At 41.8% G+C, this 16746-nt stretch overlaps 1 protein-coding gene across 1 annotated transcript in view; it reads right to left on the minus strand.

The window, feature by feature from the left end:
* LOC148519768 (UPF0462 protein C4orf33 homolog) overlaps positions 1-15883 on the minus strand; it is a 96032-nt gene extending 80149 nt beyond the window's left edge. Inside the window, exons 1-4 of the mRNA XM_088476091.1 lie at positions 15870-15883; positions 14486-14543; positions 10505-10685; positions 4535-4595 (exon numbers count right to left, since the gene is read on the minus strand). Of these exons, the coding sequence (XP_088332217.1) occupies positions 4535-4595; positions 10505-10685; positions 14486-14543; positions 15870-15883 (314 nt within the window). The remainder of the gene's footprint in view (positions 1-4534; positions 4596-10504; positions 10686-14485; positions 14544-15869) is intronic.
* Between the last annotated feature and the right edge of the window lie 863 nt (positions 15884-16746).

Here is a 16746-nt window from a genome sequence, read left to right on the forward strand (position 1 = left end):
ATAGTATAGGTCTGTTGCAAATGCTCAAAGATGATGATTAGGAGTAATGGTAAACCAATCATACATGCAGATGTAGTCATATCCCGAGATGCACACAACTTTGTATATGGGTGAATATATGTATATTTTCCATGAAGTACTTATTGGAACACCGTACGACTGATTTACTACAGCATCATGTGGTTAATGCAAGCAAATAACATATGGGGGTGGAGGTATATGGTCTTCCTTCCCTTCATGTAAGCTAAATCAAACTTAATATACTGTACCCATTCCAATATTTGTTCAAACGGTATTCAGGATCATCTGCAAAAAGAGTGAGTAGAAAGATGTACTGGCTGCACCTGATCAAATCTATGGTGATTTGTCACAGGGTAGATATGTCAAAGTGTATGGTACATGATAACTACATATCCCTGCTCCTCCCCTGTGAAGGAACAGGGCAAACACTATGCAATTAGATCCGTCGATAAACTGTGGATTGGGCCAATAATTGCATAATATATGCCTGACTTAAGTCTTATCACCATGTATACTAATAAGTACGCGTCTGGCGTAGGTAAAATTGGTAACTGTCCAGTGACAGATTGCCAGACCTGTTTAGTGACCTCTCTAGAGACATAAAATATCTTTTTCTATGCTTTAGCTTTTGTTATGTATATTAGCCTGGAGATTTGCCAGAGGATACTGCTAAATAAATGAATAGAAGCCAACATTTACATTCTATGTATTTCACATTGCACATGTACTAGAAAGCTGATAAAATGGACTGAGCCATAACTAGAGAAAGTGGATAGAAACAAACAGTGCTCTTTGGGGTCAGATTATGGGAAACTGACATTTTAAAACAAATGCTCTGTGCCTTAAATACTTGTGCACATCTCAGAAGTGATCAAACTAGGAAACACTGTTATATATGTGGAAATATTTGACATTGATTATGCCAGAATTCACTTTATTTCCCCTGCCAGCCATTCTTTTATGCATTTGAAACTCCTTGGAGCGCACACACAGTTAGGTAAAACAAAAAAAAGAAAAAGGTCCTTTTTTTACTTGCTCCTGACTCTACATAAGCCCCCTTGTATTTAGTAGCAAATGCTTGCCCTAAAGTTTAAAATACATTAGTTTTTGCTATGCTACAGTAACTCCTATGAGAGTGTGGCAGGGTGCACATCTGCTAAGTGTGAGGAAAAGGTTATGTCCTTATGAAGTCTGATAGCACGACCCCTTCCTCACATATTGGCAATTAAATCTAGTCCTGGTAGCAAGGATGCTATAACATGCAGCAGGTCAAGGAACTCCAGCAGCCCCAGATAAAACATATGAATCAGTAGACATAGCACACACTCTTACTGTTCCAGCAGCAGCTGGCTACACACCAGAAGATCCAACTCACAGTACAAACAGCTTAATTATCAATGAACTCCCAGGTGCCTGGTGCTGCTCTCTTCCCTTGATTAAAGAGGGTGATGATCCTTATGCCCTCCTGACTGTTTTCAAGAGAGTTGCTAATGTATGTGCAGGTGGCCTATGCCAGTGTGGAAATCAAGAGCAAAAGGGATTTCAACAAAATCAAGGCCGACATCTTGGACTGACTTTTTCTAACCCCAGAGACATACATAACACTGTAGGGTGGAAGTATTCTCTATAGATGATAGGCCTCCGGTCTTAGCCCAGTGTCATACTTATTATGCCATCAAATGTCTCCAGTCAGGTACATTGTGATGGGTGTGCTTTTTTAACTGTTTCTTGGCAGACTTTAGCCCCATTGGCATAGAGGCTGCGCTGCTGGCAACTACTCTATAACTTGTCAAGAATGCTATAGATGCAGAGGGGTGACTCATTAGTCAATAAAAAATATTGTGGTCAGTCCATTTCCTAGAATGTAACTGGAACCCAGATGCAGGTGACCTGTGACTGAAGACAATGAGAAAAGAGAAGTGATTGTGATTTTGGATCCTAATGCATCTGACAGAGCCAAGACCTGGGTGAACCCTGCCAACATTCCTGCCCGAGCTATTAATCAGAAAAAAAATCCAAACTCTTTGCTTTCCCAATTTTGCCTATCAATACTACTAGTCGGTTGGGGTACAGAGCCTGTCACCTGTCAGGGAAGCATTGTGTATGGACTCACAGAAAACAGGAGGCTCACAGATGAATTTTTTTTGAATTGCAGATACTGTATCTTTACCATGGCACCTGTCATCTGAAGGTTCCTATTAATCATAGTGCTGGTGGATATTCAGGGGAAAATAGTAAAAGGTGTGGTAGGCTATCGTGCTGGAAACACCTTGATATATATTGCTAAAAAAGGGATATTTGAAAAATGTAGTGTGCATTGTCTGGGTCAGAAAGCCTGGCCCTTCTGGACAAATGGTCCTTGCTATTCACTGTAAAATATGTGACCTTGGACCCAGGGGTGAACAGTGGTTACCAAGGTTAAATAAAAAAATGTAGCCCACTAAACAAAATAAAGCTATTATTTTAGCCCCTTTACTTTAAACAAAAATCATATGTGCCCCATTACTGAATAAAAATAAACTGTACATGTTACCTCCTTAATTATATATAATCCCAAGGGTTGCCGACCTCTGGGTTAATATATGCATTGGTTTGTATCTTTGTAAATAAAAAAACCAGGATAGTGATTTTATTGTTACAGTTTAGCATTTATAAATTTAGCAAATGTAAAATTATCCGATATCACCTCAATAAGTAGCATATTTTACAAATCATCACAAAATTCCATCCTCTGCCTTTGCCATTTAAAAAACATGAAATATTGTATCTTTTGAAGCCATTCTGTTGCAGATTTACCTGTGTACTTAGCATCACTTTAGTTCTGCATTTCCAACAGTGTGTTAAGCTTCAGATCAATTTTCTTAGTACGTACAATTCAGAATCATATTTTTCTTAATGATTGAAAGACATTGTAGTCCTAAATCTTCAAAGCATTCTTAAAGCACAATACTCCGATCTTTATGTCTCATGAAGTTATTTATTTTTTTTATTAGACAATGCATAACTCTAAACTTATTAAGGCCAAATCTCTAAGGAATCTTGGAGGTGTTTGGAAATTTCTTGAATGGGACATCATTTATGTTTGTAAATCAGTTGTCATCAAGATCAGGTTCTGTTGATTACCAGAATTTAGTTTTATTAGTTTTTGTTTTAAAAGAAAGATCCTTTTCAATCACACTTTATTATACGCTTAGGTAGAGATGTGCGGTTCAGTTCAGAAATCCGGTTCAGAAATCCGAACCCACAATAATTTTGTGAATCTGGACAGATCCAAGTCATGGTTCTGATTTTTCTGTTGTTCGTCAGTGCACATCTCTACTCTTGGGATATATGTGAATATTACATAAATGTGATAAAAAAAAAAAACCACAAAAGCAAAACATAAAATAATACACTTTCCTAAATGTGACTAACAGTGGTGACAACTTCTATTTAAGTTTGAGGATGTTCAAAGTTTTTTTCTGCTTTCACTTGACATTTACTCAATTGAAATGTGACAAAAAAGGACTGTAAGCTACTATACATTTTCCAGTGTTATTCACAGAAAAACAATGACATATATTGAGTCTAATAATGCCAAATGCTTTTATAGATTTAAAGGAGATCTCCAGTTTCTATAGATTTTGACAGAAGACTCCACCCTCCTGGGGGCCAGTCATTACAGAATAACCTAACTGCTTGTGCCACCTTGGTGTAGCCTTCACCAGGCCCCGCAGTCTACGTGACTGCAGGCAGGATGCCAAATGTTGCTGTTTTCATTTCTGCCCACAAGTCCACTCAGCTGCTATTGACACCCACTGAGACCTGAGCACTGTTCCAATTGAGAGGATAGGGGTGGGGATGGAGGATGGAATTTATGTAATAAAATATGAAACTGGAGTTTAAAAAAGTAAGTGCGTAATGTCTTTATATACATTTGATTTATCAGCTATGAGAAATTAAAGGAGGAATTGAGTCAAGTTTAAAAAAAAACGATGATGGGAAAAAGACTCTAGTGAAAGGAGGGAACTGAATAGGGCAAATAAAAGGAGAGAGACATCTACAAACGGGAGAATAGTACCGGATGAAATACACATAGGAGAAATTATGTCTTACTCATAATCATCATCTTATTCCCTAAAACATCAACATTTACAACAGCTGGCTGCCAAAGACATTGCAGAGTGTGGATAAAGACGTGTGTATATGTCATTCAGAGTCTTTCTCAGTAGCAAGGTTTAAAGACTTCACGCTCGCTTGTACATCAGCCAACTAAAACATGTCTTAATCCAAAATGCTTCCCTGTTGGCTGAGTTTCACTGACAGTGTAAAATAGAGTCATTCTTTCTGACTTACATTGACAAAGGGTCAGGTCTGTCAAAGCTTAACAGTTTATAGAAACTATGTACATTTACAGTCAATGTTGTACCTGCTCCATTGCTAAATGTCTATAGCATTCACAGTTCAGTGCTGTCGGCTTTAAGTCATTGTTTTCATCACAAATGATTTTACACAAAGGCAGAAATGTACTTACGGGCACAGCTCTACTTCCAGATATTGAGTGGTCTTGCTGTTCAGAAAAAATGATTCAACCACTGCAAAAAAAAACAGCAAAAGAAAATAGTGACGGGATAGAAATATGAACATTTATTGGTCTGATGGAGCTTAAGTGACACATGGGTAGATGCCGTTTTTGCTAAAACCCTTTGTTTTGATAGCATGGAACAGACGTTATTTGGTGCAGAGATACCCACAGTTATTTCATTGAGACAGTCTCAGCCCGCTGTTCTTTAGATATTTTGTTTATGAAGATACAGTGATACTTTGTTCTTCTACTGAGCAGGAATCCAGACAATAATGGGGACTTCTTATGTTGCTGGAATTATTGACTTTCTCATCGGTCGCTGTCAGTTGCTCCCGTCAATAATATTTGGGAAGTAAATATGCTTTAACCAGGATTTGTCAAGCATAAATAATGGTATGAAAATGGCACCTTGAGAAACAGACATTATTTAAAATTGTTGCCAGGCTGTACACTGTGCCTCTGACTATGTATAAGAGGTCACTAGATGGTAACTACAGCACTACAGTAGGGGAAAGATTAGAGTGTGTTAAATTAAATCAGACTCTTTTGTGCAAATCAAATGCAAAGGAGAAAAGGTCTATAGTTTATTTACATTATTATCTGCTCTGTTCCCGACTGTCATATCCCGGCGAGGGTGAAATGCCCGGCGTCTAGATGTAGACGCCGCTCATTTCCCCGATGCCGGGAGACTGGCGCCCGGCATCCCGATCGAAGGGATGCCGGGCGCCGCGAGCGGACAGCCGCGGGGGGGAGGGTTAGGCTTAGCCTCCCCCGGGGGGGACTTAGGGTTAGGCACCCCCCGGGAGGGTTAGGCTAGGGGGAGGGAGGGTTAGGCACCCCCGGGGGGGACTTAGGGTTAGGCACCCGCCCGGGGGACTTAGGTTTAGGCAGCGGGGAAGGGGGGGTTAGGGTTAGGCACTTACAGGAGGGATTAGGATTAGGCACTTGGAGGGGGAGGTTAGGGTTAGGCACCCCTAAGGAGGGTTAGGTTAGTTATGCTTACCTTACAACTATCGGGATTTCCAGCGCTGTCGGGCTCACGCTGCCGGGATCTGTTCCATTGTCGGGCTGCCGCTGCCGGGATTCGAACCGCCAGCCATTCGGCCGGAGGTATTTCATACCGATTCCACACAAAGGAATACTGTACCTCAAACTTCAGAAAATAACAGGAATGTTTGATTTTGTAAAAAATATAAACAAGTCACTTTTTGAGCACACACCTAATGTGGTCATAAATGTATACAGGGCCGTAACTAGGGTGGTGCAACATGTGCCACAGCACAGGGCACCGCAGGGTAGGGGCGCTGCTCGGGCCTGACAATTTTCTGTTTGTAATCATTCTTACTTGAAGATTTTTTCTTTTATCCCCAGCATCTCCAGGCCACCTCCATCTCCTCCCTGGATGACTCCCCCTCCATATGGCCACCTCCACAAGCACCTTCAGTCACATCCTCTTTAATTTAACACACACATTTCAAAATACTGCCATACACGGGACTCAAACCTATCACCTCTCACATAGCAGTCAGACACCTTACACATGAAATTATCTGCCCCACAATTTCTGATGACAGCCCTGAACACAGCCACCGATTCCCAACCCAGGTGTTACCAGCACAACTTGAGTACCTTTGTTGGTGAGTGTACCATACATGGATCTCCCCGCCGCTGATATTTGCTGCATATACACTACAAGTAGCTCTCTTTCTATACGTTCAGTCAGTGATCTACCCTGCCGGCTCCATACTTCTGCACGGCTGATGGACAAAACCTGCTGCAGATTCACCAGCGCTCTGCTACATATAGAGCTGGTGAGTTATACTGCATAGTTATTGTGTAACATCACTGTATCCATTGGATTCAAATTGTATTTGCCAGTGACACCTGAATAACAGTGGTGCAACGAGATCGGTACCCCTTCATCATCATGTCCCTTACCCATGAGGCCACACCCCTTTTTTGGCTGTGCGACTTCTGTCCTTATTTGAAAAATGGGGGAGCACCAATGCTCTTTCTGGTCTAGGGCACTAAAAAGTCTAGCTACGGCTCTGAATGTATATAATGCCAAATAATTTACATATTACAAAATGGCGGACACTTTTTGAAATTTTAATGTTTTTCAGCTTCGAATGCTTATAAAAACTGCTACACTTCATGCAGTGCAATGATTCATATATCAAATGAAAGGAAATGTAATGCCGAATTCAACACAATAAACAGAAGTCAAATATTTGCATTACAAGGGAAGTTATACAGTGAAGACAACACTTAGGGTGAAAATCCCTGTGTACTTATGATGTTACTGTCCTATCAGTATTTCGTTGGGTATCCTTTATTTTTCAAGACAGCAGCACAGCGACGTGGCATTGAGCCAACCAATGTTTGGAGCTCTTCCTTCTTTATTACATGGTGCCATGAGACAATTATAGCCTCAATTAATTGTCTTTTATTGGATGTACCAGTTTTTTCAAACGAAACCACAAATGTTCTACTGGGTTCAGGTCTGGGCTTTTTCCTGACCATCCCAGCACCTGTATGTCATTCTCCATGAACCACTGTTTGCATATCCGTGCAGTGTGGCAGGGAGCTGAATCCTGCTGGAAAAAAATGGGGCATTATCTGGAAAAAGATTTTTGGTTGTAGGATGGTGTCAATGTACTTCCTGCTGTTCAGTGTGCCATCTATGACATAAAGCTGGCCTACAGCATCTACTGTCATACATGCCCAGATCATAACACTAGTAGGATTCTTTGTTGTCGCTTGATGCAATCTGGATGTACCTCTTCCTCGATGCGACGTCTCACATATTTTCTCCCATCACTAATAAATATCGATATCTTAGTTTTGTCACTCCATATCACTTGTTTCCACTGACCTTCTGTCCATGCAATGTGTTCTTTAGCCCACAGTATTAGTTTCTGCCGCTGCTTTTTATTCAGCAATGGCTTTTTTGGGGGGAACCCTACCTTTTAGTCCAACCTCTGTTAGTATTCTCCGTACTATTCTTGCACTGACAAAAACCCCAATTGCACAGTTCACTGCTAATGGCCGCAGATGACATCCCTCTGTCCCTGACGCAAATGTGTTTTATTCTCCTATCATAAACAGCTGTTGTGCTCTTTGTCCGGCCTTTTCCTTCTTTGTTTTGTATAGATTGTGTTTCCTGATATCGTAAACAAAACTTTCGTGCTCCTGATGTTGTCACATTCTCATCAACTTCTCTCGCAATTGCTGCATACGAAAGACCATTTTCACGTAACACCACAATCCTGGTTCTCTTCCTGGGTGACCAGTCACCACTTTGCCTGGACGACATTGTTGTATTTATTTTTTACACCGTCAATACCACTAAACAATACACACAAACATCCAACCATATTTGCACTTCAGTAACCAACTGTATTCGGCAAAATGAAACAGCCAAACTGACCTTTCCCACCTTTGAACATGACCTTGCACCTGCTCATAAACGACAGCTGATTGGTCCTCAGAACAACGATTCCGATTGGCTGGTAGTAGCTGTTACTACAATCCGCTTCTTGAATCTCACGCAGCTTTGCTTCTTTGTCTGACTGAAAGTAGCATAACTTCCCTTGTAATGCAAATATTTGACCTCTGTTTATTGTGTTGAGTTCAGCATTAAATTTCCTTTCATTTGATATATGAATCATTGCACTGCGTGAAGTGAAACAGGTTTTATAAGCATTCAAGATTTCAAAATGTGTCCACAATTTTGGATACCAGTCTATATCCACTGCCTCTTGAGTGTAGTCAGGGGCGGATTGGGCTGCCGGGAAAGTTCCCGCTGGGCCTGCCCCATGAACCCTTATGCTGGGCTGGCCAACACTGCTGGCCGGGCTGGGTCGACACTGCCTGCCGGCTGCAGTGCTTCCGGGATTTGCGTTCCGCTCCGTCATTAATCTGCAGTGTCCCTTCCCTCCCTCAGCCTCTGCCATCAGCCCCCCCCCTTTCTCTGTGAAATGGCCGGAGCCAGGTCATATCGTCCCCTGGGGCTGCGGTAGATGACGTGGACAACGCAGGGAGGTGGGGTGTGTGCAGCTGTGCCTGGGACGGAGTAACAGCGGAAGGAGCAGGACTAGGTGACAGGGGCTTTCTCAACACACTCACTCTGGCTGTCAGCACTGAGAGAGGGACATTAGCCGGGACCCATGAGCTGAGGAGTGTGGAGGTGATTTTTGTTCTGCTTCTACTACTCCCATCCTGCTTGCTTATTATCACAACTACAGCCACCCTACTCCACACTACTACTCCCATCCTGCCCCTACTTTCCACTAACTCCAATCCTGCCCCTTGCTCTGAACTACTACTACTACTCCCAGTCTGCCCCACACTACTCTACTACTCCAAGCCTGCCCCAGCTCTGCCATTACTACTACTCCCATCCTGCCCCCTGATCCGCACTACTACTACTCCCATCCTGCCCCTGATCTGCAATACTACTTCAATCCTGCCCCCACTTCCCACTACTACTACCATCCTGTCCCTGATCCCCACTACTACTCCCAAACTATCCCCACTTCTACTCCCATCCTGCCTCTGATCCGCACTACTACTTCACTCCTGCCCCCTGATCCGCACTACTACTCCCATCCTGCCCCCACATCCCACTACTACTCCCATCCTGCCCCCTTATTCGCATTACTCCAATCATGCCCCCTGATCTGCACTACTACTACTTCCATCCAACCCCCTGCCCCCACTTCCCACTACTACTCCCGACCTGCCCCCTGCAGGGATGTACACTGCTCATCTAATTTTTTACCTGTCGGGGGTCAATGTGTTTTATTTTCCTGTGGGGGCCATTGTGTTTTATTCATTTCTGTAGGGGCAAATGTGTTTGTTTTTCTATTGGGGACCAATGTGTTTAATTTTTTTTCTGGGCGGGCTGATGTGTTTTTTTTTCTTGTGGGGGCCAATGTGTTTGTATTTTTTTTCCTGTGGAGGCCAATGTGTTTTATTGTTTTCTGTACGGCCCAATGTGTTTGTTGTTTTCTGTTGGGGCCAGTGTGTGTTTTATTTTTTCCTTTTTGAGGCTGTGTTTTTATTTATTTTTTCCTTGTGGGGGCCAATGTGTTTTATTTTATCTTGTGGAGGCTAATATGTTTTTTTTTCCTGTCGGGTGTCAATGTGTTTTATTTAATTTTTTTGTCCCCAGAGTCTAGCAGACTCTGGGGAGAATACTCAGCCACTACCGGTTCCAAGGCCTGACATCCACACGCATCGAAGCACGCAGACGCCGGCTTAGGGGTTAGTAACGGCCGATCCTGACATGGGTTCAGTATGCTCTGAAGCAAATACTGAGCAGGTAACTGGAACAGAATGTAAAACAGAACCAGGAGTCAAGGTACTGAAATTCAGGGAGAGAAGTTATGCTGGAAGCAGTTGCTGATTAAAATAGGGTACCCTTAGCAATGATAGGCTGGATAAATCATGTAAACGGAGTTACTGGAAACTGGTTTGTCAAAGCAGATCATGTGATAATGTGAAAGATGGTGGCACCCATGATGCAGAACAGCAAGAACCGCCGGGAGTGGGACCCAGCCATATTTACAGATTTATATTTATATTTAGACACAGGTCTAATGGAAACCGCAGTCAGCCAGCACGGACACAGATGGCAATAAGTGCCATTGCCAGACCCTGTAACGGGGACCCAGACACCGATGTTTGACAGAAGAGACATGAAATAAGTAGAGCAGTCAGCAAATAATTTACATGGTTGATTTGATGTGTGTGCTACACTATAATGGGCATTGGGTGTGTTTTTGATGGGGACCCAGCTCAGGCCAGTAACTATAAGATCTTAGCAATTGCCTTTATATGCCAAAATAAAAAAAAAACAAAGTAAATTGTCATAAGAGGCTTGATTTCTTTGAAAAATAAAGAAATTTAACTCACCTTCATAATCCCAAAGACCATTGAATGGTTCTCCAGGCTCGCCAGGTGGCGCTGAAGGGTCATTGAAGAACAAAGCATTAACTTCCATTAGCAGTCCTTCCAGGTTTGGCTTGAAAGTGATTGTCACAGGCTCATGTAACACTTGTTTGCTATCCCATGTAGTAGTTATTTCATAAATTAGCTGTATGGAAATCCATTTGCATTAATTCATGTATTTTAGTAAACCATATATTTATTTGATAAAAAAAACAGACTCAACAGGCAGCACAAGTTCACAATGTACTGTACATTGCAACAAAAGATAATAAATTCACAGGAGTGATGTCAAAGATTGGGAACGTGACTTACAGCTCAACTTAACAGACTCTGACTGGAACAGAATTTTCCAGAATACATTTGTTAGTTCTGTTAGCTACTCTGTGATTGAAACACAATTTAAGGTTCTATCACGCTGGTATAGGTGCCCCCTTACCCTAGCTAAGATGATGATCCCTGGGGTGTCTACTAGATGCTGGTGGTGCAATGAGGAAATTGGCTCTCCACTACACATTTGGTGGGATTGCAGGCTTCTGCGCCCCTTCTGGGACCAAGTAATATGTATCACCAAGTCGATTGTGGGCTCGGAGGCACCCTCTGATCCTATTTCTGGCTTCTTAATTTATACCATGGTTCTCCGGCAACATAAAAAAAATCCTCTTAAAGTTCCTCAATAGTGCTGTGAAAGCTGTTATCCCAGTTCGCTGGCGGTCTACTCCCCCCCCCACTTTTAAGGAGTGGTTTGCTCGAATAGACATGTACATGTTTATGGAGGACCTCCGTTTGACCCCGTAAAGGAGTCAAGAGTTCATCTCTACTTGGCATCCATGGCTGGACTTTAAATCTTCTGGAACATATCTGACGTCTGTGGCATAATCATGGTCATCTCTCCGCTGATGGAGTTCTAATGGTGGATTTGGCTGAGGACAGGATTTTGTTAACAACTCTCTATTTGTATTTTGAGGCATCTAACCCCCACCCCCCCCCCCATTTTTCCTTCCCCTTTCGTCCCAACCCCTTCCTTTTCTGTGTTTTCTCAGTTTTTGTCAGATTTTTGTTTGTCTCTAATTAAGTTATTTATTTATTTTTATTTATTTATTTATTTTTTCTCTTCTCTTTTTCATATTGGACTGGATAACATTTGGATACGGTTGTTATGTTTTGAATGTATTTGAATGATCAGTCTATGTTGTGCGTGATTTTTATTCCGCATTTTGATGTAATGTTTTTGATTATTTTGAAAATTGGTTTGATAAAAATAATAAACATATATTGCAAGAAAAACAAAAAATTCACAGGAGTGACATAACAAACACAGGGCCTGATTCAGAGCCGGACACTCTGACCAGAGCCGGATGCTCTGACTCCGTCGTGCGCATGCGCATTAGGGGCACCATCAACCCGCTTGCGAGCGCTCTGCGCTCGTGAGCGGGTCTGAATTAGGCCCACAGTACATAGCTACAAGCAATACAGCTACAGTATATGTTATATAGAGGCATAGCCAGAAATTTTGCTGGTTGAACCAATGAGAATGCAATAAATTCACTAGGAACCAGGATGTGTCATGTCTCAGGAGAATTACAATGAAGTCAAAACAAATAAAGCACACCAGGTACAATTGAAGTGCATTTAAAAAAAAAAAAAAAACAGCCTAATGCAGTGGTTCCCAATCTTTTTTGAATCGTGGCACCCTAGAGTATCAGTATTGTTTTCAAGGCACCCCTAAACCAAAAGTTTGTTAATGGGAAATACAGAAAAAAATAATTATTAAGTAAATTATGCTTACCTGTCATCCTTGGGTTCAGTTATGTGGTGGGAGACAGGTTTGTGCTTCTGTTTGTCCACATATTTACATTACATTGACCATCAATAACTTCAATTGGTGCTGGACCACCAAGCTGAGGCACCCCTGCAAGTGTCCCGAGGCACCCCAGGGTGCCACGGTATACAGTTTGGGAACCACTGGCCTAATGATATTACAAGGAGCTCCATGTTTCAGAGAATCTCACCATCAAGGCCACCACTAAGCTAATACACAAGATTTATGTGCAGAACTTGAGACATTTTAATTAAAAGAAACATTGAAAAAATGTATATTTGGGAACCCAGACCAGACCACAACCCTTTCAGCAAATGCCAAAGAATGACAAATTACCACACCAGGCTGTGCCACAATATTCCTTAAAGCAGTGATGTTGATGGTTGTTGGTAAGTAGATAGGCTATATTGTAATACATATTGGATCAAGCAGGAAATGTCTGCCTGTGTACAGATGGTAGATTCTCTTAAAATTGAGTATAACCTCTAAAATAAATAAACAGTATATTATCTCTTTTGCAGGGCCGTACCGAGCGGCCGGTGCCGCCGTACAGAGCGCAGTGTGCCCTGGGGAAATTTTTATTTGCGGGGCCGCCTGCAGCTGTGTATATCAGCTCTGCCACCCCCGGCTCCCTCACTCAGCGCACTTTCTGTATGGACAGGAGAGATGTCATGACGTCTCTCCTCTCCAGTCTCCACACTCTCACAGTGGCAAAAGTGAGGAACCATTTTCTGGGGGCGCGCAGGCAGCGTCCAGTACAGTGACAAACTATGTGATACTGTCAGTCCATACACGAGGTGGCAGGCAGATTCCATCCTCAGTCCATACCAGACACAGTCGTCAGTCTCTGTGCATGGTCATAGAGTATCATTGACCAGGCCAGTGTTGACTACTGTACATATGGGAGAGAGCCCCGGCAAGGAGGAGGGGGATGGGGAGTTCTACTGTGTGCCATGATGTGTAAAGGGGGAATTTGTACTGTGTGGGATAGAGCATTAGGGGAGGACATTTCTACTCTGTGAGTATTACTACTACATAATGTGTACGGTTAATTACTACTGTGTGTGCATAATCTGTAAGGGGTATTACTACTGTGTGGCCATAATGTGTAAGGAGCACTACTACTGTGTAGTGTAACGTGTATAAGGGACACTACTATATAGTGTAATGTGAATAATGGGCACTACTGTGTGGCTCAATGTGAATTGAGGGTACTATAGTTCGGTCACGCCCTTTCCCCATGAGAACATGCCACTTTTATGGTGTGCATACCTGCAGCAGCGTGCTTAGACAGATTTTACAATATGTGGGGGGAGGGCACCAATGCTCTTTATGGCACAGGGCACCAAAATGTCTAGCTATGGCTCTGCTATTAGGCCATTTTTCTTTTACTATTGTTCCAATCAAATTGTCATAGCGAGCAAAACAGCATTTTTTTTTAAGGGCCTGAACATTGACTTTGCTAGGTGTTATAAAAGGTGAATGTGAGTTGATAAATGTTGACTACAATTCTTAAGCAAAAAAGTAAATGTTAATTGTTTTAAATGTGTTACTTTTGTATTCTGTTTGCAATTTTTCTTGGTATAATTTGCTGCCTGATGAGGCCTAAAATTATATACAGTAATTCATGATCAATAAATAAAAAATCAAAATGGACACCAGAAAGATATATTAATGTGTTTAGTAAAGGTTGCAAGAAAATATTAAAGAAATACCAAATGAAAGTTACCTGAAGGTGAAAACTCCTTTAAAACTTCAAAGACCATAGCAGAATAAAATGCATTCTGACAACTACTTATGTTTCAGACTAATAGACAAAGTGGTTACTGGTTGCTTTCTTTATGTTTATTAATTCAACAGCTATAAACTTCAGAACAGGACAATAACAAAAGCATGAAACTGAATATATACATTTGTGCTTCATTTAAAAAATGCCACAAAGCATTACCTCAGTGCTCAGTTAATAGAACATGAAATGTTTTTCAAATCACATGCACAAATTATTTCACACATTGGTTTCACATGCTCTATGACCCATCACCAATTTTACCAATGGCAAAATATAGCATAAAGCTTGCATTGTTACTCATTCGCCTGCATGTTGAATATTAACAATGAACATTCACCTGTTTTACTGGATAAATGCCTTCTTCATTTTCTAGCGTGGATCTTAGATTGTAGTCCCTTATGAAAACAAAAAAATTAGGTAAAATGAAGATAAATAGATAGATAGATAGATAGATAGATATATAGATAGATACAGAAAAATGTAAAACGAGCACTCATCCAAATTAAGGGCCTGATTCAGAGCCACTCGTAAGCGGCAGTTCGTTCGCTCCGAGCGATGTTTGGCCAACTGCGCATGCGTACGGATCGTTATACGCATGCGCTAACCAGTCAGTGCGGCTGAAATTCATGTGCTCGCAAAATAGCGAATGCCTGCTATTTTGAGTGACAGAAAGAGGCGTATGTGGGTGGTAACAGGGGAAAGTGCTTGAAAATGGGGAGTGGAAATCAGAACGCAGGCTTGCTTAAAGGTCAAAACGGGCGTTTTATGGGTGTGCATATTTAAAACAGCAGCGTCATTGACCACGTCACTGGGTTATTTTATAGTCAGAACTGCTCGCAAAATTGTGGTAGCAAACACCAACCCCAAGAATAGCGAGCAGTTCATACCCATGTCGATGTACTCGATTAATCTAATAAATAGCGGACATGACGTAGGATGCGAGCGGCCAGGGGGCGTATCTTTCCAAAAAACGAACGCAAGTTTTGTTCGCTCGTTCAGACATAGAGGCGTGAACAGACCGCAAACAGCGAACGGTTCATTTGAATAGCCACCCCTTGTTTTAAAACGAACGACCGCAAATAGCGAGTGGCTCTGAATGAGGGCCTAAGTCAGAAAAAATAAAGGTCCTGGTGCCAAGTCCAATGTAATCTAGAGAGAGTTAAAAATACATGGCACTCTGGCACAGTTGCACTAAACAAGGTGTGTTTATTGGGTGTGGCATAATGGATCAACATTAATTTGATTAACAGTCAATAGGTCGACACTAGATGGTCGACAGGCTATAGGACAGCACAGTCAAAAGGTTCACTGGGATAAAAAGTCGACAGTGCCAAATGTCAACAGGGTTAAAAGGTTGACATATTCAAATGGTCGACACTTCATTTAACCCTAGTCCTAACCCTCCCTTAGTGCCTAACCCAATCCCACGCCCTGGTGCATAACCCTCCCCCTAGTGCCTAAAATCCCTAGCCTAACCATAACCATCCCCTCCGGCAACCTAACCCTCACCTTAACCCTAACTTAATAATGTTGAAAAACCATTAAAAAAAGTGTTGACCATTTGAAACTGTCGACCGTTTAACCCTTTTGACCTTCAGCACTGTGGACCATTTGCCAGTTGACATTTTGTTGCTGTTGACCTATTGTCTGTTGACCATATGGTATATACCTATTGACTGTCGAGCTTCTGGTATACACCTATTGACTGTCGATATAATTACTGTAGATCTTCCATCCGGATAAAGTGTTTATTTTGCAAATCAGCAACGTTTCAGGCACAAATTGTCCTTTCTTTGTACCAGTTTTAGAATGGGCCATATGTGCCTGAAACCTTTGCTGGCTTGCACAATAAATACACCTTGTTTAGTGCAACTGTTTCAGAGTGCCATTTATTTTTTGCTCGCTATCTCTCTATAGACCATAATTAAACTTCCCCTATTCAGAGTGTCTTTAGCTTGATCTAAAAATCAGAATGTCACCAACTTTGTTAGAGAGACTAGTTAGGACATGGAAAGCATGAAAGTGGACAGACAAGTTTTATTGCTGTGTTATCATTACTGTTACACAATAAAGGTTATTTTTCATTAAAGTTCAGTCTTGTTATTAATTTGTCTGTCCATTTTGACATTGTACAGTGCCATATTCCCCCTATTGGTAACTTTGTGACTCGTCCCACGTCCTAAGTAGTCTCCCTAGCAAATTCGGTGATGTCCTGACTGTTCAATCAAGCTTCAGACGGCTCTGAATCTGCTTGATATAGTTACACAATTGCCAATGAGAATTAAGTTTTAGGTCTATAAGAGGGCACTTTTGCAGTCACCTCATCATGCTCCTGATGAAGTCTGATGAAGAAACGCGTTGTGCACGCAACCTGGAAGTGACACTTGCATTATGGTGGAAGAGAAAGAGGCCTGGTACCAGTATGAAGCAGCAGTCCACGAACTTGCTATTGCTGAACTAGGACTATGGCAATATGCTTTTAATCATTGTATTGCATGTATATGTATCTTATCTTCGATAATAAATGTTAATGTGAACCTGTACTGTTACAAGATTTACTAAGCGCATGAGGAGGGGGCTTTTGGAGGGGAGCAGCAC

The sequence above is a fragment of the Taudactylus pleione genome, unplaced genomic scaffold (assembly GCF_031769625.1).
Source record: "Taudactylus pleione unplaced genomic scaffold, aTauple2 ptg000183l, whole genome shotgun sequence".
Lineage (NCBI taxonomy): Eukaryota > Metazoa > Chordata > Amphibia > Anura > Myobatrachidae > Taudactylus > Taudactylus pleione.